We start from the raw sequence: 24,267 nt of genomic DNA, 5'->3' as shown, positions 1-24,267 counted from the left end.
TAGGATTTTTGGCAAAAAGTGTGAAATCATTAACCATGCATATTCAGGGTACTGGATGAATACCTTAGAAAATTGTTGTGCTATGACTGTGACCAGGGTGTTTCGGTGCACAGCAATGATTTCCAAATAGTAAGCTATGACCCACCAAACATGTAAACTCTGAGGATGAGTAACACCCAGCTGAGTCCAGTAGTTGTTGGCAATAACTCAGCAGAACAATTCAGGTTAAAGTAGAACTGCCACACCAATATTGTCAAAAATATAAGACGCCTTGGAGATGTGATACATATATTATAAACTGCTACAGTGCTAGGATATGCTGCAATATGACATCCATTTATAGAGTTCTTGTGTTCCAGAATAAATAGTACTGCCATAAAATAAATGACATCTGGCAGTTCCAAGGATGAGCTGTCATCCTGATTAGGGGAGAAGACACAAAATTCCACTGGTAGATCTCCTCAGTTAAAACATTTGAGAACCCCACTTACCCTTATCATTCACAACTTTACATGTGACCAAATTGGAGAAGGAATATAGCAAGTGGAGCATTGACATGCTCCCCACTTTTTCCAAAGCTATAAATACCTTTAAAGATTCACACAGGTTGTTGCACTGATTCCCATGTGGAGGTAGCTAGCCCAGGTCTCCACATCAAGAGAAAATCTTGATGTTTGAGAGGAAAAACTAAAGTAATTTTATATTCAAGGCAAACATGTTTCCCTTTTTCAAGTACACTGATCCTTGAATACAGCTGTATAAATGCAACCACTCATCCAATTTCCATTGCTTTAATGCCACTTAGGTTCTTAAAATAATTTCAGGTCTGGAAAAAAGAAAAAAAGTACAATAATTAAGGTGGCATTTGCTAATCTTTAAAAGCCTATTGTAAATCCAGACTGGAATGTACTTTAGTATCCTCTTTACATAGAACACTTATTCTGTCAAATGTTCAACAGGTAAAAGTTGCTCAGGCTCAGAGAGAACTTCTATCAGGCTTGACAGGAGCTGAAATATTAGGACAGGTATTGCATTTTGAAAACCACATGTAATCATTTTCACCTGCAGAATTTAAAGCAATAGACCTATCTACATGGTTTCTGGGAAATCGCCCCAGAATGGACTGTTTGGTATTTGGATACTGGACAAATGAAGTTTGATAAATGGTACGGCAGTTAGTACTGCTTGGAATGGGTTCATGGGCCAAAAAAAAGTAGTTTTGTGAATGGTGTTGGCACTTCTCTTGTTGAAATTTCCTTTGTCCTAGCCCCTAAAAGAAGTGAAAAAATACATATACTTCAGGATGATTCTACTGTTTAAGATAGCTAACAATATTCTCTAATATTTAACAGAACCATCACAAAATGTTTTATTAGCATATTTGGAAGAACTGTTCGATAACAGTATGTAACCCAATGGTCTCCAACTTTTTCCCCCACAGACTAACTGTACTTCAAAATTGCTGAGGGTCTTGGTGGACCACTTAATGATTCTTCTGCCTGTTGTAGCAATCGTAATGTGCTGTGCTAAATGCTGTATGATTTTCATTCTTCTTTTATTTCTAATATATTGTATTTTATTGTATTACAGTTTGAATTCCATAGAATTCAAATAGTAATACAAAATAAAATGCAACATAAGAAATAAAATAATCTATAAAAATACAATTGAAATGAATATGAATATTTAATGTGATGGATGTGCCGTCTCCCATCTTCAACCATAAACCCACAGACACGCTGCAGACCACCCGAATAAAGTCCGCTGACCCCTGGTGGTCCACAGACCCCAGTCTAGAAATCTGTGCCATAAACAATTAATTTCTGAAGATATTACTCTCATCTAATATACAGGAGAAGCAAGTACACTTCAACAAACTTGAAGCAGAAGTGTGTACATCACAGAATCACACTGCAGAAAACCAAGGCCAATTGCACCTTCCCAAGCGGAAAAAGGTGCGGAGTTGCCCCACTCATTATGGAGTAGATGCAAGTATATAAGCTTTTAATGCAAGTTTTTAATGTGAGCCTGCTTCTATTGTAATGTGTGAGGCATGCTACCATCGAACTTGACTTTGGGATTAAAGTTAGACTGCATAGCTATATACTTCATAAAAGCTAGGATTTGTTTTCTACTGAGCACTTCTAAGAGTTATGTTATATGCTTTAAATCTTGTGAAGAGAGAAGATACAAATTTAGTAGACAGAGAAAGTTTGCAAACAGTTGCCACAACTAAATAAACATTAAGGACCCCCTGATTCTCTATGTTCCATCTCGATTAATGAGATCTTCTGATGGGGCACTTTTGATGGTTCCCCACGCCCCTGAGGTTTGATTGGCCTCCATGAGGGACTGAGCCTTTAGTGTGGCAGGATCTGCCCTGTGGAACTCCCTACCAACAAAGGTTTGACAGGAAACATCTCTTCTTTCTTTCAAGTGTCTTTCAAAAACCAAACTTCTTAGACATGCCTTTTAACATGATTGCCCCCTGCAACCAGTACAGTATTATTGAAGCTTTTTTATTGTTTTTAATATTTTTGTTTTTTTAAAAAATTATGCCTCTGTATGTTGTAAACTGTCTTAATGTACTATATGAAAAGTGTGGCCTATAAATACTTACTTACTTACTTAAATAAATAAATCTAAATCAGAGCTTGAAAAAGTTACTTTTTTGAACTACAACTCCCATCAGCCCAATCCAGTGGCCATGCTGGCTGGGGCTGATGGGAGCTGTAGCTCAAATAAGTAACTTTTCCAAGCTCTGACCTGAATATACAAAACTAGTTAAAATTCTGTCACACTTCAGCAGTGCATCAGACTGGTATCTGGAAGCAGTAATGGGTTGGATGAGGGCCAATAAGACAGAGGTCCTATGGGTGGTGGTTCTTATGTCTGGGAATTGGGTGGGCAGTATGTTCTGGCCAGGGTTGCATTTCCTCTTATGGAACTGGAGGTGTTCTTTGTGTTATATTTGTCACTGGAAGCCCGAGTAGTGTTAGTGGCTTAGAGTGTCTGCCCCCAGTTCTAGCTAATTCACCAGCTGTGGCCATTCCTGGACAGAGATAGCCTGGCCACAGTGACCTGGAAACCTCCAGATTACTTAATATACTCTAAGTGGGACTGCCCTGGAAAATAGCTTGTAAGTTGCAGCTGGTGCAGAATGCTGCAGCAACAGTATTGCCTGGCTTGTCTAGCTGCACTCATACAAAACCAATTCTGAAGAGCCTGCACTGGCTGCCTGCCTTTGACTGAGCCTCCTTCAAGGTTTTGACACTGCTTATAAAGCTCTAAATGACTAAGGACCCAGGTTCCTCTTGCTGTACATCCTGCCCACACATTAAGATTTGCTGGGGATGCCTTAATTGCCAGTCCAAATTTGAGTGAGAGTTGTACCTTCACAACTTATGAAAGGCTTTTAGTATCAGCTTCCCAACTCTGGAATGCCCTCTCTCTTGAAATCCAGCTAGTGGCAACAGTGGTTGGTTTTTTGTTTTAATGGTTTTAAGAAATTGTTGTACTTCTTTAATGGACTTGTATTGTTAGTTTAATTTTATATTTGATGTACCCCATCCTGGAATCACTTGTTTGATGAAGGGCGGGTTAAAAATTAAATAACTAAGAAACAAGGATCTATGTTGTACTCTCAAACTTGCTATGCTTTATCTATGTCTTTTTAAAGCATCAAGTTCACTGACAAGCCATTCCAATAATCCAAATCTGTTTCTCATCAGTTCTGCTTTTCACCCTTTTTTCACATCAATTCTACTATCATCTGGAAGAGGGATACCACAAAAGGGGGAATGAATCTGGTCATTCATAATAGAAATAAGCTGGATATCCTTAAAAGACAAAACACCTGCCCCCCCCCAATAAAACAGAATACTTACGGAATCTAAGTACTCCCCTACATTCAGTAAACAATGTCTATTATCATGGACTGAAAATGGAAATGTGTTTGCTGGTTTCTAAAAAAAGAAATAAGAAAAAGATGATCATCTCTTGTGCATGCTCAGTATAATCATAGCTTTCATATTCTACAGAATCCAAAATTACATTCATACAAACATGCTTATATCATGCTACATGTACAGTTGTAAGTATTCTGTTAGTAGAGATTACAGACTGACTACATTTTACACTGAATTTATAGGAGAACTTAATCTCTCCTAGTCATCTACACACTTACAGAAGTACGCAAACTTTTGAATCAGAGAACCATTATTTATAGAGGCACAATTTTTAGACAAATATCACGTTTTTTTAATACTGAGTCTACAGCTAATAAAAGATGGACTTCAAAAGGAAACTCGTAATTGAATCAACTTGAGATTTATGAGCACAGTGCCACCCACTGAGAAGATGCTATATATTACATGCTATATATTATATCAAATTACAGACTATGTATTGAAAATGGCTAAGTCCCAAATCTATCAAACATGATTACCCATGTTAAATTTTATTACATTTAGTTTCCAAGTTCTGGCCTGTCATACTAAGGAAAGGCCAGGAAAACTAGTTTCTAAAGATTTTCTATCTTCTAGTAAAGTGAAAGCCAGCCATCTCCACCAGCCCTAACAAAATGCAATTAAAGAACAAAATGTTTATGAGAATCTTAATTAAGAACCATAGAGTTGGAGGGGACCAAATAACCAAGTAACGCAGCAGCCTGCTACAAAACCCTTAATGTGTGGATCTAAATATCAAATCAGAACAAACCACAAGAGACCATTTATCCAGCCCAAAGCCCTTCTCAGGAATGTATCATGAGCTGAAGGGCCACAGCTAGTTTGTACTTTCACATTTCTAAATAACTAACACATTTGCTATTTGTTATTTTTTGCCAGCAGGATGCCCAAAAAGCAAACTTTGTCCTTTAAAAAAAGTCATTTCAACATTTTTCCAAAATCCACTTACTCCCATCCTGTTTCTCTTTCCCACCGAGCTTCCAAGCAACTCTTAGTGCTGTCTCCTGTGAGGTTGCTGTTACAGTGTTCCTCCTTCCTTGTGTATGTAGTCCTCTCCCTTGCAAAATGCACTTACCTCACACAGACGTCAGTATGGATGTGAGATCTGAAGCTTATCCCTGTTGCCTGTGGACTTCCCATGTTCTATAAAACTATTCTATGGAGCTTCAACTGTTTGAAGGGAGGAACTAACAGTTGTGGTTAGACTAGTATTCTCTTCTTTCCTCTGTAGTCCTGGCTTTTTCCCTGGCAAAACTGCTGTGATATGTAAGCTGGTGCTGTCTGTGTTCAGACAACTACAGGATTCAAACTGCAGTATGCAGGAAGCCTTGTGGTACAATAAATCAATTATTGCTCTTCTATGCACTGTGTTCCATGACTTTCAGTGTGGGAGCAAGGAAGCAAGCAAGAGGCCTGGCCACATAACGAATATCTGACTGAGAAAGCCTTCCTTCAGGCCCCACCTCAAGCTTCTGAACATATTCTCTATTTTTGACCATGTGTCTAGTTTTAAATTTTTTAAAAAATCCAGGTAAACTGAAAAAAATGGTGAGATCCATCTCAGATGACTAACCTAATACTGCTACATCAAATGACCATAATTATTGGGACATAATAAAACAGACCTAGACAAAATAGATCTCAAAATATAATTAATTTGGTAACTTTTTATTTTTTGCTTTCTTTTTCAGATACAAAAATAAGCTTTTCTCCAAAATGATGAAATCTAGAAATGTTCTTCTCTGACACCTCTTCCCCATCCTCCTTTTAAGCAAGCTCAGAACAACAGGATCTCCACAACAGTTTACAGACCAAATGCCTCAGTTCTCCAGTGCCTACCTATAATAGTTTACTTTCTTTGCTGTACATATTATGATACAATCCTATGCATGTCTCCTCAGAAATAAGTCCCACAGTGTTCAGTGAGGCTTTCTGTCAGGTAAGTGGGAACAGGATCGCAGCCTACAATATGATCTGAATACATTCTAGTTAAATAGTTCAATGTGAGGTTTTGTCAAATTTTTATTTTATTTTTTAAAGCAAGTATCTGAGTTGGTGGACAAGGAGGTAGGAAGTCCCAAGGAGAGCAAGTATAAAGCAGCGTTACAAGACTGGGACTATATGGATAGCAGGAATAAGTTCTGATCTGTGACTTTTCAGATATCGCTTTTCAAGCCTTATGCCATAGCCCAGAAGGCTAGAGACAATATATTTATAAGAAAAAGAGCTTTTGTAGGTTCCATTCCAGTGAGAGCAGCTCTATCTATGAAGATTTCTAGGCCTTCTGTTTAAACACATAACTAAAGTACTTATTTAAAATGCACTACGGGAAAATTCAAAGAGCTACCTTAGGCATCCCCAAAGACTTAGGTATGCCCAGGTTGTTTTTTTAAAAAACTTTGTTCTTTGAAAAGCATGTCATATCACAAACTGCTTTTGAAAGTCCACTCAGTTTTAAAAGCTGTTTGCTATATGATGTGGGGGAAATGGGCTACTTTTTAAGGAATACAAGTATAAACAGCCCTTGAGTACATGGAACTAGTTCCACAGTTCTTTGGAGCCCAGCTTACGTACATACTGTGGTAAGTGAATTCACTCAATCTAAATAATTTCAAAATTTAGCTACACTTGAAACCATTTTTCAGACTGCAACAAAAGTAAGAACAATGTGATAGAACTAAGGAAATACTGTAGTGCTCCTTCTGAGCAAGTTAATTAATCTCGCAGCTAGAGTGGTCCCTCACAGGGCGAGATTAGACAGTCAGCTGTTGCCCACAGTTAGCTTTCAGTTTCTTTTAAACTGAAGAAAAGCCTTCTCCAGCAGTTATTCAAAAATTGTTCAAGTACAGTCTCTCACACTGTGTTTTTGTGACATGATATACCACCTAATGGCAATTTGCTTATTCTGAAGTACCTATTTTACTTCACCATACATACTTCTAGAAATATTTCTCAATAATGGGAAAAAACAACAAAAATAAATAGATGTTCTACCAATTAAAGACAGATCAGACCATAATAGACCGATGGCTTAACAGCCTCTTTTAATCAGTGACCAAAATGACAGATGGTTTACAAGGGACTATAAATTCTCCTCCATCCCAGACCAAATCCTTAGCCTTTTGCTCTACTCCTCTGTTTCTAAACTGTGCTTGCAATTACTGTGAGCTCAGCAACTACGACAAAGAAATTTCCCCATTAAATTTAACACGTCTAGGTTGAAAATTATTTTTTATCCTCATAAAGAACCATCCTGTGAAATTTTGTTTCACTTGGGCATGATGTACCACAAGAGCATATTCACTTGAATTGTTACTTCGGTTTAACAAATGCACTTCAGGTTTGTAATGTGTCCCTCCTTCCCTTTTGTGGGATGCCACTGTCACTTACAGAGTGTATTGCTGCTTGAGCTGTAGGAAATAAAGCCAATATCTCTGGGGTGTACCCACATGGCTTCATTAAATCACTCTACTGGGAGGGAAGCAGTGATATTTAACCCTGTTCTTAAAACATGTGTGAAAAGCACAGAAGGCTTGCCTCCTAAATTAATATTCCCTATAGAAATAACTAAGACTGTTTGCTTATGTATGTTCATATGAATGCAGCTCCAGGATATATTTGCATTCAGAAAAGCACTAGGCAGATTAATAAAAGAGGTGTTTTGTAGAGCTGTATTCAACTAAGTAAACCCATTAAAATTAATGAACCTAAGTTAGTCATTTCTACTAACTTCAGTGGGTTTACTCTGTGCATGACTAGCATTGAATACCACCCAGAATTCTAGTAAGGATGATACAGCCATGTATTCTTGTACTTAAAAATGTAGACTGGTGAAAGTTGGTTGAGAAATACATCTGTTTCCCCCTTCCTCCACACTGAAGAGTCTATAACAAGAATAAATAGAGGGGAACTGGTCATATAACTAAGGGACCATCTTTCCCACATGAACCTACTGATACCAGCCTTGGAGGTCCTGCTCAGAGTCCTGAGCAGAGTGACTGCTAGCCATGAGAATGTTCTGCTCTAGCTCCTCTGGACTTAGCCCAGTTGGCTGAGGCAAGAATAAGACATTATGGGGTGGGAACGTTCTGTCTCTGGACATCAAGTCAGGGCAAAGCTTAGGGTTAAGCCCTTTCATATTATCTACCTGCCCAATCATGGCTAGGTGGGAGATAGGAGGAGACCCCTGTGGGGAATGGATCCTGTCTCACTGAACTATATGTTGAGTCATGTGTCACTATCAAGCAAGGATAAGACTCATATGCTGGCCCAATGCTTTTGCTTTAATGAGTGCCTGGAGAAGTGGTGGGAGCATCGAAATACAGAAGCAGCAGTCACTGCAACAATTCCAAACAGAGTTACAAGCGAGACTTCTTTGCTGCTTCTGAGGTAAGGACAAAATAGCTTGAGGACGTTGACAAGGTGCTTGGACAGGTTCGTGTAACCACTTCTGTGCTGGATCCTTCCCCTTCTTGGCTAATAAAAGCTAGCAGGGACGGAACAGCCGGCTGGGCCAGGGAAGTGATTAATGCCTCTCTGCGAGAGGGGGTGGTAGTGAGACCACTCCTGAAGAGACCCTCCCTGGACCCAGAAAATCTTAATAACTATAGGCCGGTAGTAAATGTTCCATTCCTAGGCAAGGTCCTTGAACGAGTGGTGGCAGGCCAGCTCCAGACACTCTTGGATGAGACCAATTATCTGGATCCATTTCAGTCAGGTTTCAGGCCTGGTTCTGGCACGGAAACAGCCTTGGTCACCCTGTATGATAACCTTTGTCGGGAGAGAGACAGGGGGAGTGTGACTCTGTTGATTCTTCTTGATCTCTCAGCAGCTTTCATAGAATCATAGAGTTGGAAGGGGCCTTGTAGGCCATCGAGTCCAACCCCCTGCTCACAGCAGGAAATCCACAGCTAGAGCATCTCCCGCAGATAGCTGTCCAGCCTCTGCTTGAAGCGATACCATCGACCATGGAATCCTTCTGGGAAAACTGGCTGAGTTGGGAGAGGGAGGGACTGCATGGCGGTGGTTCCGCTCCTACTTGGCAGGTTGGCTCCAGAAGGTGGTGCTTGGGGAACATTGCTCGGCACCCTGGACTCTCCAGTATGGGGCTCCACAGGGGTCAGTTCTGTCCCCCATGCTGTTCAACATCTACATGAAACTGTTGGGTGCGGTCATCCGGAGCTTTGGAGTGCATTGCCATCAGTATGCTGATGACACGCAGCTCAATTTCTCCTTTTCATCTTCTTCGGGTGAGGCTGTCAATGTGCTGAACCAGTGCCTGGCTGCGACAATGGACTGGATGGGGGCTAATAAACTGAGGCTGAATCCAGACAAGACTGAGATGCTGCTAGTGGGTGGTTCTTCTGACCAGATGGTGGATGTTCAACCTGTCCTGGATGGGGTTGCACTCCCCCTGAAGGAGCAGGCTTGTAGCTTGGGGGTTCTCCTAGAACCATCTCTGTCACTTGAGGCTCAGGTAGCCTCGGTGGCACGGAGTGCCTTCCACCAACTTCATTTGGAGGCCCAGCTACACCCCTATCGGGACAGGGATAACCTGGCTTCAGTTGTCCATGCTCTGGTAACCTCCAAGTTAGATTACTGCAATGCGCTCTATGTGGGGCTGCCTTTGAAGACGGTTTGGAAGCTGCAGCTTGTGCAAAATGCAGCGGCTAGATTGGTAACAGGGACCAGACGGTCCGAACATATGAAACCGATTCTGGCCCGCTTGCATTGGCTGCCTGTATGTTTCCGAGCTCGATTCAAGATGCTGGTTTTAACCTATAAAGCTTTACATGGCTTAGGACCACAATACCTGATGGAACGCCTCTCCCAACACGAACTCACCCGTACACTGGACTCAACATCCAAGGCCCTCCTCCGGGTGCCTACTGCAAGGGAAGCTGGGAGTCTGGCAACAAGGGAGAGGGCCTCCTCAGTGGTGGCCCCCAAATTACGGAATGATTTTTTTGATGAGGTGCGCCTGGCGCCAACACTGTTATCTTTTCGGCACCAGGTCAAGACTTTCCTCTCCTCCCAGGCATTTTAGCATGTGTTTTTAAATTGTGTTTTGTGTTTTAAAATTTGTATATTTGTTTTTAATGTTTTTAATTGCTGTAAACTGCCCAGAGAGCTTTGGCTATGGGGCTGTATATAAATGTAATAAATAAATAAATAAATAAAATACACACCTGGGTGCTGGGTGCAAGACACCAATGCTAAATATAGTGGTTGTAAGGGAACTTACAAACATGGCAGCCATTAAAACCGTGGTGGCCCAAAGACCATGCAGTACTTCTAGAGTTCTCAGAGCCATGAAGAGAGAAGTCTCTGCTCAACTCCTGCAATCTCCCATCCACTAACTGTAGATCTAGGTGCAGAACATTTACCCACACAGCAATCCTCTGCATGCGGTTTACTAAAAAATTAGTCTGGTTGAGTTCAGTGGTGCTTACACTTAAGCACCTCAGTCTGCAAGCCAGTGCATATTTACCTGGGAGTAAGCCCCATTAAACACAATGGAATAATAATAATAATAATAATAATATACAAGGTAGTCGGAGGGCTTTTAAATTGTTTTATTAATTCTATTGCTCTATTGCATTTAAACCTTTGCTTTGCCCCCACCATTCTTCAGCCTTGAATCCTTTTGTAAAATCTTGATATACCTAACATTCTCAGAGGTGGGCCTATGGATCTGTGTCTGTCTTGCTGCTTCCAAAGTATGGTGGGTAGTGCTTGGAGATAGACATTTTTATCTTCTTTTCAGACTCAGGTCAAAACCTAGAACGTGACTAGGACTTTTAGGTTACTTAGCCTACAATCCTACTTTCCTGGAAGAAAGCCCTTACTGAATTGAATTTCTATAGGAACTTACTTCTGAGTATACATGTATAAAATTGTGCTATATGTTGCTTTATGTTGGAATTTTATTCTGCTCTGGTGTCACTTCTGATTTGTAGTTGCTTTATTTCTGTTATTGCTTTATTCTGTAAGGAGGGGTCATAGAATCACAGAATAGTAGAGTTAATAATAGAAGGGGCCTATAAGGTCATCAAGTCCAACCACCGGCTCAATACAGGAATCCAAGTTAAAGCATGCCTGACAGATGGCTGTCCAGCTGCCTGAGAATGCCTCCAAAGTTGGAGAGCCCACCACTTCCCTAAGTAATTAGTTCCATTGCCATTGTGCTCTAACAGGAAATTTTTCCTGATGTTCAGATGAAATCTGGCTTCCTGTAACTTGAACCCATTATTCCAAGTTCTGCACTCTAGGATAGTCGAGAAGAAATCATGGCCCTCCTCTGTGTGGCAACCTTTCAAGTCCTTGAAGAGTGCTATCATATCTCCCCTTAGTCTTCTCTTCTCAAGGCTAAATGTGCCCAGTTCTTTCAGTCTCTCCTCATTGGTCTGTGTTTCCAGTCCTGAGATCATCCTTGTTTCAGGACTGAAAGCACATTTTATTTTATGATCTTAGAAGGAGGTGTGTGTGGGGGGGGACATGGCATGACTATCATGAAGGGACCATGCACTTTTGAATTTGTCACTCTACTGTTGCTTGGGACCTACTGTTGTTTTCTCCAATAGGAGCCTGCTCAAATATTGCATTCATCATCTGAGACTCTCTTCTCAGTCTCCCACCATCTGAAGTTAGGTAAGCAGCTTACAGAGAGAGGCTTTTTTCAGCCACAGCACTCCATTATAGTCCAGGTGAAGTACGGAATGTAAATTAGCTGATTGAGTACGTTTTATCTGCTCTGCTAATTTTTTATGCTAAATGTTTATATTGCTCTTCTTTTTTGTATTACTCTTTTGTCATTTTGTTTTGATATTTTACTGGGTTTTGGCAGGGAGAGCATCCACCATCCCTATAGTTTTACTGAAAGATGGTTTAAAACTATAATAATAATAATAATAATAATAATAATAATAATAATAATAATAATAATAATAATTTTTAAAACCCACACAGTTATGCATTTGCAGCAGGTAACAATTCTGTAACATCAATGTATACATAGCAATCATGTGAAATATTGAGGCACCTTCAGGGCAATACCCTAAGAAACAAAATTCCTTCCTCAAAGTTTTACCACTTTCACCCTCAAAATACCCGAGACATAAGTCACTGTATTACTTATAGAATCATAGAACAGTAGAGTTGTAAGGGGCCCATAAGGCCATCAAGTCCACCCTCAATGCAGGAATCCAACTTAAAGCATATGCAACAGGTGGCTGTCCAGCTGCTTCTTGAATGCCTCCAGTGTTGAAGAGCTCACCATCTCCCTAGGTAATTGGTTCCATTGTCATAGTGCTCTAACAATTAGGAAGCTGTTACTAATGTTCAGCTGAAATCTGGCTTCCTGTAACTTGAACCCATTATTACGTGTCCTGCACTCTGGGATGATTGAGATGAGATCCTGGCCATCCTCTGTGTGACAACCTTTCAAGTACTTGAAGAGTGCTATCATATCTCCCCTCAGTCTCCTCTTCTCAGGGCTAAGCATGCTAAGTTCTTTCAGTCTCTCCCCATAGGGCTTTGTTTCCAGTCCCCTGATCATCCTTGTTGTCCTCCTCTGTATCTGTTTCAGTTTGTCTGCATTCTTCTTAAAGTGCAGTGTCCAGAAGTGGATGAAGTAATCAAGATAAGGCCTAACCAGCACCAAATTGAAGGGAACTAATACTTCACGTGATTTGGGAACTATACTTCTATTAATGCAGCCTAAAATAGCATTTTCCTTTTTTGCAGCCACATTGCATTGTTGGCTTATATGCAGCTTGTGATCAACAACAATTCCAAGATTCTTCTCGCATATAGTATTCCTGAATCAAGTATCCTCCATCTTATAACTGTGCATTTGGTTTTTTTCCTAGGTGTAGAACTTCGTACTTATCCCTGTTAAATTTCATTCTGTTGTTTTCAGCCCAATGCTCCAGTCTATCAAGATCACTTTGAATTTTGTTTGTGTTCTCCAGGGTATTAGTTATCCCTCCCAATTTTGTGTGATCTGCAGATTTGGTAAGCACTCCCTACACCTAATAAAAATGTTGAAGAGCACTGGGTCCAGAACTGTGCCCTGAGGTACCACACTCATTACCTCCCTACACTTTGAGAAGGAGCCACTGACAAGCACTATTTGACTACAATTCTGTAGCCAGCTGTGGATGCACCTGCTAGTTGTTCCATCCAGTCCATATTTAGGTAGCTTGCTAATCAGAATATCATGGGGCACTTTGTCAAAAGCTTTGAAGTGAGGATATATTATGTCCACAGTATTCCACAGGCCTTCATTGGTGACCTCAGCCAGGGGCCCCAAACTCTGAGTTTTCAGGTGTTTTTTTTTTAAAGTAAGTCTCTAGCCTCCTAGAAAGTTATGAAGCAAAATGTGCAGGTACCTTTCAAAGTGATTTCTGTGAAATGAGCCAGCCTGGCTGCTCCTGCCCATCAGTGTTTTTAGCCAATGAGTGAAGTCAGAGCTATGACTAATGAGGGAGTTATGTGGACACCAGGTGATAGGAATCCTAGGGGTCCTAAAGAGCTGCTGTTTCCTCCTCTCTTTAATGTACTTTTCCTGCTTCTGTCTTATTTTCTAGTAGTCCTTGGAATCTCCATAGTTTGCCCTTCCATTTTCCCTAGCAACCAGGGTGCATCTTTCCTGTGCTGGATTTGTCTGAGATCACATGGCCTCTAGAAGTTATTTTCTGCAAATACTAGTACACAATATGTATGGGTTTATGTTCCTTTAGTGTGGCAGCACCTACTTTTTAAAATTCCCTGCCTATTGACATCAGGCAGATACCTTCCTGTATTCTTTTTGGCGCCTGCTTAAGACTTTTTTGTTTAGGCAAGCCTATCCAGACTCATAGATATTGATCTGTTTTAATCTGTTAGTAGCTGTTTTAATTGTTTTAAATATGTTTTAAACTGTTACATTGATAATTTTAGAGATCTTTAAATTCAAACAGTATATAAATTTTGTTTTAGAGGTCTTTACATTCAAGCAGTATATAAAGTTTGTTAAATAAATAATGTTAAAGAACCCCCCAAAAGGCAAATGTGAAAACTTTACAAAGAGGCTTAAGCTGTGCTTAAGAGGCTGTCTTCTGCTGTGCAGGAGTTAAAGACCAGGCACTCATTAGGAATTCACTGTATAGTTAACTTACGATACAATAGTATACATGTCTGCTCAGAAGTAACTTAGAAGAAAGGATGGGAGCCTAGGCTTTGGTTTAGGGTTCGTATTGGGGGAAAATATAGAGTTGCTAGGCCCGGCCTCCAAGAGGTCTTCTGTATCTTTAAAAGTTGTGCAGGGGGAAGGGAGAATTCCACCTTGTGGTTTTTCCCATTACAGTGTTGCAAGAACACCTGCACTTGGCTGACTTTCTCTTCTCCTAAAGATACAGGATCAGTCTCAGGCCCTCAGCCTGGCAACCCTATCCCACTCATAACAGTATGTTGTGTTATATCACACCTTCATCACAGCCATTTTGTGACTGGCACCCTCAGCACTATTTCAAAATTTGAAATGGGGTCACTGGTCCTATAGGGTTGGTGACTGCTGCTGTGAAAACTTAGACAAAAGATCAGCTAATAAATAGTGCAAATAAATACATTTAGAATGCAAGGCAATCTGTGAAGCTGATATTTATGTGTTCTTCCTTCTTCCTGGTCTATTCGTTCACAATTATAGGTGTGCTTTTTTGAAAGGAAGAGATAACAATTCCAGATTAAGTTCATCCTGTCTGCCATCTATGCCTTAGTATTTGCTGCAATTATTGAAATGATTTCCAAGTGTTTTTAATTATATGCAGCTAAATACAAAAAGTACCATTTAACCTTCTAATTCTTGATATTTGTCCAGTACTCAGAACAAAATCCATACCCATGTAAACCATACAGAATGGATACAATGGAAAATAATTGTAGGTCGAGAGGGCCATTGGTTTTGTACAGTATGATTGTTATGTTCTTAAGCATTACTACAGCTCTAAAACAATGTCATATTATTAATGATTTCATATAAACTAAATTAAGTGATGTATCACTTTTTCCAAAAAAAAGGAAAGAAAAATGAAGTGAAATCACTATGAGAACTATATCCTTTTTTGGTAAGCAGAATAAATATCCATTAGTAAAATTAACTAAATATTCTAAATCAGAAAAAGGGATCAGAGAAAGGGATTGGCAGCATACTTTTTACACACATGCACACACACACACACACACACTCTGATGTAATCAAGATGTGTGTCTGGGAAAGAAAACTAAGTGAACAAACTGTAGCTTTTGAATGAGACAGACAGCAAAGTTGAGTTTTAGGAGTTCTATATGCTAACTCAGAGGAAGGCGATGGTAAACCCCCTCTGAATACCGCTTACCATGGAAACCCTATTCATAGGGTCTATGTAAGTCGGGATCGACTTGAAGGCAGTCCATTTCTATTTCCATATGCTAACAGATTCAGCGGTGCCTCTCTCTGGATCTCATGTGGAACAGTGGATTTGATTGTCCTTTGGTGTGTTTAATTTGTGCCTCCTATGTTTAACCTCTATATTTTTAAATAAATACAAATATTACAAAACTCCATAAGCCTCCTGTGGTCTCCTTTCAAAGGAAACAGAACTCACATAACAAAAATGCCCATGGAACTTCCCACCGCTCAAGGAAGTTGAGGTGGACATAACTCTATGATCATGGAAATTATTGTTGCTCAAATCAGTGATTGCCCAGATCAGGTGTTATCTTTATCCACTTGAACATGTACCTAAGGAAAGATAAACCTGCTTCGGTGGTACAAATTCCTTAAAATATTCAGATATTTAAGCAAACAGACTTAATTCCTATCATAATATATGGGTTCATTAATTAGTTATTTTCTCTTTTAGATCCAGAGTGTTGTATCAGTATGATATATAAGGAACTAGATCCTGAATAGTGACTAAGAACTACTTGAGGCAGGGATGGGAAACCTGTGGCCCTCCAGATGTTGTTAGACTCCAACTCCCATCAGCCCCAGCCAGCATGGTCAGGGATGATAAAAATTGTAGTCCATCAATATCTGGAGGGGCATGGGTCCCCCATCTATAAATCTCAGGGACATAAAAAACAAAAAATGAATCCCATATGAAATAAGAGCAATTTTATTACATTTTGCTAATGAAGTATACTAAGGTAGCAAATAAACTGAAAACACCTTAATGCACTTAAAACTCCTGTAACACTGTATAGTATACAATTAATAATGTTAAAACAAATGCAGAGAATATGACAAGGTTAATACTATGGGTACAAACCTTAGGTTTACAATATTAAAAATCTGAAGCAAGCTTAAAATTTTACCTAATATATAATTAGTCTAGAAAGTAATTAAGTGATCACAAACATTCATGAAATGAATTGACACAAATGAATGCAAGAATTTACTTTTTACCTTCTCACGAATTTTGTACATCTGTGGCAATCTGTTGTCAATTTGATGAGTAGCTTCTGTATTTAGTATCTGTTTTTGCATAGTGGCTGTAAGAGATTCAGGAAATATTTGCAGCTTTCCAGACTGTGCAAACTGCAAAACATAAAATATTCAGACAAAGATAAACAAAAAGAAATATAACAAAATATGAAAAGTACTGGTGACACTCTGTATTATTTGTATTACAGCAACACCTACAGGCTCCATTGAGAAGCAAGAATCCCACTCTATTTTCACTTAACAAACAAAATCAAATACAAAATAAAAGATAATTCCTATTTTCAAACCTTAGGTTGTATGTAGAAAATTTAATTACATGGATGCAAACTGTAAAACTCACAAGAGTTTAATAAAAACTGGCAAACATGTTAAATTGGCAGTGGTGCAATTCTGAAAACAGTCCAATTGATGTTAGTGGGACAGCAGTCTAAATAAGGAACAAGTTCTCCATCATAGTTGTTGCAGAATTTGTATCTTCATGGAGAGATCTTGAAGGGGAAGACATAAACCTGTTCTGCATATTATAGGATCAGGCCCTTACCAGCTTCAGGATGGACCAAAGAATCCATACGAAAGCTATGTACGCTTTCTTATACTGCCACTGCACTTTAGAATTTCATAACAGTAACAATTTTCAGAAGGGTTGCCATGTTAATCTCTTGCAGCAAAAACAATAAAAAGTCTTATGGCACCTTAAAATACTATTTGTTATGATGTACGTTTTCATGGACTACAGTCCATTCAGATGCAGTTATGCTTCTGTCCATTGTAAAACTGCCAGCAGGGACAAAGAAAATGAGGCATTTCTTGCAAAAAAAAAAAAATAGCAGTATATTAACTAGGCAGTAATACCAGGCAGAAGAAAAATATTTAGAGCAGTAAACTTGGGTGCTGGTGCAGGAAGAGAAATACTGTAAACATGGCCAGAGGAAAAATGCTGTGTTGTATTAGGGGAAGGTACATTACAAACTCTTCAGCTAACAATAACTTTTTTTCCTGGTCTGTGACTGTAATAAATAAATACTATAAAATAGTTATTACCATTTTGATAAAATAGGAAGTTTGGGGATAGAGGAATGGTTAGTGGACACTTTTAACTTTTTTATTTTGCATTCATAATACTGTTATAGAACACACTACTGTAGAAAACAATATAAGAAATCCTTGTGTTTCAACAAATCCAAAGAAACCATCAGTACAGTACTTGGTTTCTTACTCACAGTCAATCACAAATACAAATTAAAGTCCACTTCAGCCATAAATTCCGAACCACTTTTGGAATACGGATGGAGTTATCATTCTTCCATATTATTCAATATGAAATAACAGGACTGATATTGTGTGTGAGGTACAAGGAAGCAGGACAATCCTTGCAAAATAACCCAACCAGTAAGGTGAAAATAGAATTATTGGATTATTGTTGCTACCTGTTCCTTATCTGAAGGAATGGTTCCTTAAAGTGATGCACATAACATTTGACTTTGGGGCCAATGTCTAGGGTCCCACAGCCTGGGTAGGGGGGCTAATGGTCATCAAGAGAATGGCAAATGATGGGGACAGTGGCAAACACTTCACCACCTGGGCTAGCATGGACAAAATTGGGAGGGACAACTAATACCCTGGAAGACAGAGACAAAATTCAAAGTGATCTTGATAGGCTGGAGCATTGGGCTGAAAACAGAATGAAATTGAACAGGGATAAGTGCAAAGTTCTACACCTAGGAAAAAGAAACCAAACACACAGTTATAAGATGGGGGATACTTGGCTCAGCATATACTACATATGAGAAGGATCTTGGAATTGTTGTTGGTCACAAGCTGCATATAAGCCAACAATGCAATGTGGCTGCAAAAAGGGCAAATGCTATTTTAGGCTTTATTAACTGAAGAATAGTTTCCAAATCATGTGAAGTACTAGTTCACCTCTATTTGCCACTGGTTATGCCTCTTGAGTACTCCATCCAGTTCTGGACACCACATTTTAAGAGGGATGCAGACAAACTGGAACAAGTGTAGAGGAGGACAACAAGGATAATTGGGGGACTGGAAAGGAAAACCTATGAAGAGAGACTGAAAGAACTGGGCATGTTTAGCTTTAAGACTGAGGGAAGATATGATAGCACTCTTGATCTCTGCTAGATATGCTCTTCAAGTACTTGATCTCTGCTAGATCATCCCAGAGTGCAGGACACGGAAAAATGGGCTCACGTTACAGGAAGCTAGATTTCAGCTGGACTCTGGACGTCAGGAAAACCTTCCTAACTGTTAGAGCCATACTAGAATGGAACCAATTACCTAGGTAGGCAATGGTTTCTCCAACACTGGAAGTATTCAGAAGGTAGCTGGACAGCCATCTGTTGGGTATGCTTGAACTTGGATTCTGGCATTGGGCAGGGGGTTGGACTTGATGGCCTTATAGGCCCCTTTCAACTATTCTGTTCTATGATTCCATGTCAGGCTGAAGCTGGTTACTGCAGCAGCCTTTTTTTCTTATTTTAATATTTTATAGTCAGGTGTGGCCAGCCAGGTATGTAGGAGCAGATTCTCATTTTACTGTTTTTACCTTAAAAGTAGTGTCCTTCTTTTCAACAAAATGGTGCTTATTTCCAGGGGAGTGTAGCATCAGGGCAAATCCCATTATATTCCTATCCTCATGATGGTGCTATGATTGAAGTGAGTTTAAAATGCAGAAACTGCACATGTTCATAGTACTATTATTTTTTAATCCAGAGTCTGCACATGAATTTTGCTCTAACATGAAGGAATGGAGAAGAACCAATTATAGTGCATGGAATGGCAGTGTGTATGTACGTGTGGGAAACAAATGTTAATTGCGTGCTTCCTAACTGAAGAAATACCTATGGCCTTATAAATCCCCCCCTCGCAAGACCGTTAGTCCAAGGTCTAATTAACGAGCTATCTGCAGTACGCGTTCCTTATTTAGTATTGAAATTTAGCACTACGAAATAAGGAAGCGTTCCTTAGAATAAGGAACATGTAGCAAACGTAGACGTTGTACTGTTCCTCCCTCTTCCTTTCCTTCACACTTCAAATGCATGAGGGGAGCTGGGCACCAACGATAACACAGAGCTCCGCCGGCCTTACCCAGATACCATCCCGTGCAGTGCTGGGGTTGGCCCGCCTTCCCTTGGGCATGGTTTTCCACCCAACCAACCCAGCTCTCCGATTTCTGTAGTCGTCGTGCGGGGCTCAGCTCCGCCAGGGAGCCGGAGGAGAGGGTGGCCTTTCGAGAGGCTGAGGCGGCTCCGGTTGCCATGGTCACTCTGCTGTCTCACTCCTTTCTTCTACTAAGCTCGGCACCCCCTCCCCCGCCTAGCCCCCACCGACCTTTCATGCGCCAGGTGGAGAAGCGCCCTCAGGTCACTCGGCAATGAATGAAAAAGCGGGAAAGTCCTAATGTTCAAAGGAAAGGCAGGGCTTCTTTTCTCTTTCGGGGTGACACAAGTTTCCCGACGACGCTGAAGTTGGTTCCTAGTTCCCAGTTCCTTATTTTCGTGAAAGTTCAGTCACTAACAAAGAAGAAAAGTTGACAGCTACAGCAACGTCAAACCAAATTTAACATGCCCCTGAACCTCAAAATATATGATGGGGTACCCTGTATGATATATCGCTGTAATCAGGAGACTCTCCCCGTCAAGACTGACAATACATTTATGCAATCAAAATCATCAGGATTCTGATATTATCATAAATACATAATGATGTCATAAAATCATAAAAAATAAGTAACTGGGGGTGCCCATCCCAAAATCTGCTCTGGGCCAGGACAAATCATATACCCCAGGAAAGGAGAGGGTGTCCTCTTTGGGATGCCAGTGTGTCCCATCTGGTCCAGAGCTTCTGCTGGGCACCGGGCACTCACAAGGGCATCTATGCAAAATCAAACTGGACAAAAACACACAGAAAAAAATTAGGAACTGGAGGTGCCTACCCCAAAATCTGCTCTGGGCCAGGACAAATCATATACCCCAGGAAAGGGGAGGGGGTCCTCTTCGGGATGCCACTGTGTCCCGCCTGGCCCAGAGCTTCTGCTGGGTGCAGGGGAAGGATGAGGGCATCTATGCAAAACCAAAGCAGAGAAAAACATACAGGAAAAATTAAGTAACTGGGGGTACACACCCCCAAAACTGCTCTGGGACAGGAGAAATCATATACCCCAGGAAAGGGGAGGGTGTCCTCTATGAGATGCCACTGCGTCCCGCCTGGCCCAGAGCATCTGCTGGGCGCAGGATACGCACGAGAGCGTCTATCCAAAACCAAAGCAGACAAAAACATACAGGAAAAAATAAGGAACTGGGGGTACACACCCCAAAAACTGCTCTGGGCCAGAACAAATCATATACCCCAGAAAAGGGGAGGGTGTCCCCTACGAGATGCCACTGCGTCCCGCCTGGCCCAGAGCTTTTGCTAGGCGCATAGCACAGATGAGGGCATCTATGCAAAACCAAACCAGAGAAAAATGTGCAGGAAAAAATAAGGAACTGGGGGTGCCCATGCCAAAATCTGCTCTGGGCCAGGACAAATCATATACCCCAGGAAAGGGGATGGTGTACTCTATGAGATACATGTCTTTCCCAGCTAAAATAATGAAGAGTAAATAGGGAAAAAGATATAATTTGGGGTGACCACTACAAAATCTTCTGTGGGCTATGAAAAATCATTCACTTGAGCAAAGTGAATAGTGTCCTCTGTGAGATGTCACTGCATCCTGCCTGGCATGGTTTGTGGTCATACGGAACAGGTATCAACATCTATGCACAACAACAATAATCAAGCTATGTAGAAAATACATAAAGAACTGTGGGTTTCCACCATCAAACATGCTTTGATCACTGCAGGTCATACACCCATGCATTCTGGAGAGGGTTCCCACCCAATTCAGAATTTCCTGTATCTGTATGGCACAGACAAAGGCATATATGTATTAGAAAATATAGCAAATATGTACAGGAAAAGAATAAGGAAATGAGGTGCCCATCACAAAAGATGGTTTGGGGCACCATAAAACATACTTCATTGCACCTGGGAGAGTGTCTTCTCTGAGATGCCATCCATGAATGCTTTTGAGTGTCAACTATGAAATTACATCTTCAAGAAATCATTGTTGTTTAACCTGCCATGCTTCCTTCTGTCACCAATACCAATGGCTTTGTAAAATAATAATATTTGAGCTGTAACAAGGTGAGTAAGAGGGAAGACCGATACAAAAATTAAACATAAAAAAATCCCATCTTTCAACAACCCTTTTAAGGAGAGACCTTGTACCAGTGTGCGTCTGTATTGGAATTATATTTAAGATGTTTTTAACAATGTTTTGTAATTTTCAAAAGGTGTTTTTCAATGTTTTGTATTTGATTTTGCAAAGATCTTTTGTTTTTAAGATGTTTTTAAAAGACTTGGGGGGGTATCGCTTTTTTGCCACCCTGGACAAATGTGGTGATGTTTGTGCAACAGATGACTTGTTCCAAGACTTCACAAAGAAAAATAGTACTCCAAGTCATATTGTAGCAATGAGGCTATAAAGGACCAAATAACGATGATGTGCAATTTAGAAGGTGCTCTTCTAAATCTCCTACTATTTCAGAGATGTTTGAAAACCAGGAGATTATTTTGAATGGGTGAAATTGTTTAATTCCAGCCCATGTGAAATGGTGTTGATTTTGTAAACTGCAAAAATGTTCTAATATATTTCTAAGAAAAATGTTTTTTACTGTTTTACCAGTTCTGATAAATATGACTTCCTTATTTCTTTTCTTTTTTTTATTAAGTCTGCACTTGTTTATATGTTCATTTGTATACTTGGTTGTTACCTGTTGGAGAAATATAATATATATGTGTAGTAATTTATTTAGAGATATAATAAATCAAATGCACAACAATTCTTCTCAAAGTATGACTCTATGTTATCTGGTGCCATGGCAGAAGGAAACTTGACCAGATCACCAGACAACGATTCACTCAAGAAGCATAAAGATGTAATTTCATAGATGAGACTCTAAACTATGCATGGACGGCATCTAATAGAAGACAGTATCCCTGATGTGTGGAACTATGATTTGTGGTGCCCCAAATCATATTTTGTAATGGGCATCCAAGTTCCTTATAATCTTTCCTATATATTTTGGCTATTCTTCTGATACATAAATTAATGTTGTTCGTGTTGTTTAGATTTATTTCCTGCAGTTAACTAAAACGTTTCGGGCAGATCACAAAGTTATAAAATGCATAATTAAATACAGTTAAAAACACTCTAAAATCAGAAATGATAAATGACCTTGTCTGAGCCATAACTGAACAAAAAGCTCTGACCTGGGTTGGAACCAATGCCATCTTGCAGAGGACCCTGTCCTGTATAAATATGTGTATGGATTGTCACCTTGCAGTGGTGAGTGGGCTTGCGTGTTCCAATGTACCTTGTGAGCAATGCCGTCGGGAGTCATGTACTCCCAGCAGGGTCACCCATGGCGGTAAGGTCACGGGAGAGGAACCAGACAAAGAACGATCCAAGAAAGTCCTCAACGGCAGAACAGGCGGAGGATAACAATGTGTATGTTACAATGGCTGTGAAGGCGGATGAAGGCTGCAGCAGATAAAAGACTTCCAATCGTCGTGGTATCCATGCCATTGGATCAAAGCCTTTTTCTGTCAAGATTGTGTGTTGATCGTTGTGCACCCATCTCCCCACATAGCCGTCTTCCAACCAAACCAAACCAAACCAAAAGTCCCATGGTGATCGGCGAATGGCAATGGGGGCAGGACTGTGAAATCCAGAAGCTGCTAGTCATGGACTGGCACATGGGTAGTGGATACAGACTCAGTCGTCCTGGCTCAAGGACCGAGGCAGTTGAGTTGTTCAGCAGCTGCATCCACGACTGAGCAGTCCTATTCAGGATCCACTCTGCTCACCCCGTATGGGGAAGGGGCTAGAAAAGGTGCCCTAAACATAGTCTGCCTCATCTCTCTCCCTGACTGGATCACCGCGTCCAGTGGGGTCACCACTTAGTGGTCGCAAAAGGCAAATGAACTTTGGAACGTGGAATATACGGACATTGCTGGACAATACAGATAGTGAACGTCCTGAATGCAGGACTGCCATCATAGCAAGGAAGTTGAGACGTTTTGATATTGACATAGCAGCACTCCAAGAAACTTGAAGAGCAGGAGAGGGACAACTGAAGGAAGAAAAAGGCGGTTACACCTTCTTCTGGAAAGGACTGCCTGAACAAGAACGACAAATAAATGGAGTAGGCTTTGCTATTAAAAATGATCTTGTGAAGCTCTTGTCAGAAGTTCCCACTGGCATTAATGAACGTCTCTCAACTCTCCGGTTAAAACTTGCCAAAAACCAGCAGGAAACTATTGTAAGTGCTTATGCACCAACATTAGATGCTGATGAAGACATCAAGGAAATTTTTTATAACTAGCTGGACACCATCTTATCAGAGATACCTAAGGAGGACAAAATTATCCTCCTGGGCAATTTCAATGCAAGAGTTGGGCGTGATTTTGATTTATGGCCAGAAACCATTGGGAAAGGAGTTGGCAATAACAACTTGAATGACATTCTACTTCTGACTAAATGTGCAGAGCATAATCTTGTTATTACAAACACACTCTTTCGCCAGAAAGATAAATTTAAAACATCATGGAAGCACCCTTGGTTGAAGCACTGGCATCTCCTGGATTACGTAATTGTCCATGCCAGAGATCGTCATGATGTACTCCTCACCAGGGCCATGACGAGTGCTGATGACTGCTGGACAGATCACTGACTAATTCGATCCACTATGGCCATTAATATTGTTCCTCAAC

General features: G+C 40.4%; 1 protein-coding gene across 1 annotated transcript; it reads right to left on the bottom strand.

The window, feature by feature from the left end:
• Nucleotides 1-518: 518 nt before the first annotated feature.
• Nucleotides 519-19,590, bottom strand: TEX36 (testis expressed 36). Its single transcript, XM_061634368.1, has 4 exons — nucleotides 19,540-19,590; nucleotides 16,396-16,527; nucleotides 3,888-3,965; nucleotides 519-826 (listed from the first exon to the last, which is right to left on the bottom strand). Exons 1-4 carry the CDS (start codon nucleotides 19,588-19,590, stop codon nucleotides 821-823), a joined length of 267 nt encoding a protein of 88 aa, XP_061490352.1. The 3' UTR covers nucleotides 519-820.
• Nucleotides 19,591-24,267: the final 4,677 nt, after the last annotated feature.

The sequence above is a fragment of the Rhineura floridana genome, chromosome 7, assembly GCF_030035675.1.
Source record: "Rhineura floridana isolate rRhiFlo1 chromosome 7, rRhiFlo1.hap2, whole genome shotgun sequence".
Taxonomy (NCBI): domain Eukaryota; kingdom Metazoa; phylum Chordata; class Lepidosauria; order Squamata; family Rhineuridae; genus Rhineura; species Rhineura floridana.
The sequence above is the reverse complement of the archived record's forward strand: the minus strand, read 5'-3'. Positions and strand labels throughout refer to the sequence as shown.

Coding starts and splice junctions, on each gene's coding strand:
- TEX36 (XM_061634368.1), bottom strand. CDS start 19,590: ATGCCCAAGGGAAGGCGGGCCAACCCCAGCACTGCACGGGATGGTATC. Junction 16,528..19,539: donor CTGCACGGGATGGTATCTGG/GTAAGGCCGGCG, acceptor TATGTTTTGCAG/TTTGCACAGTCTGGAAAGCT. Junction 3,966..16,395: donor TGTACAAAATTCGTGAGAAG/GTAAAAAGTAAA, acceptor TTCTTTTTTTAG/AAACCAGCAAACACATTTCC.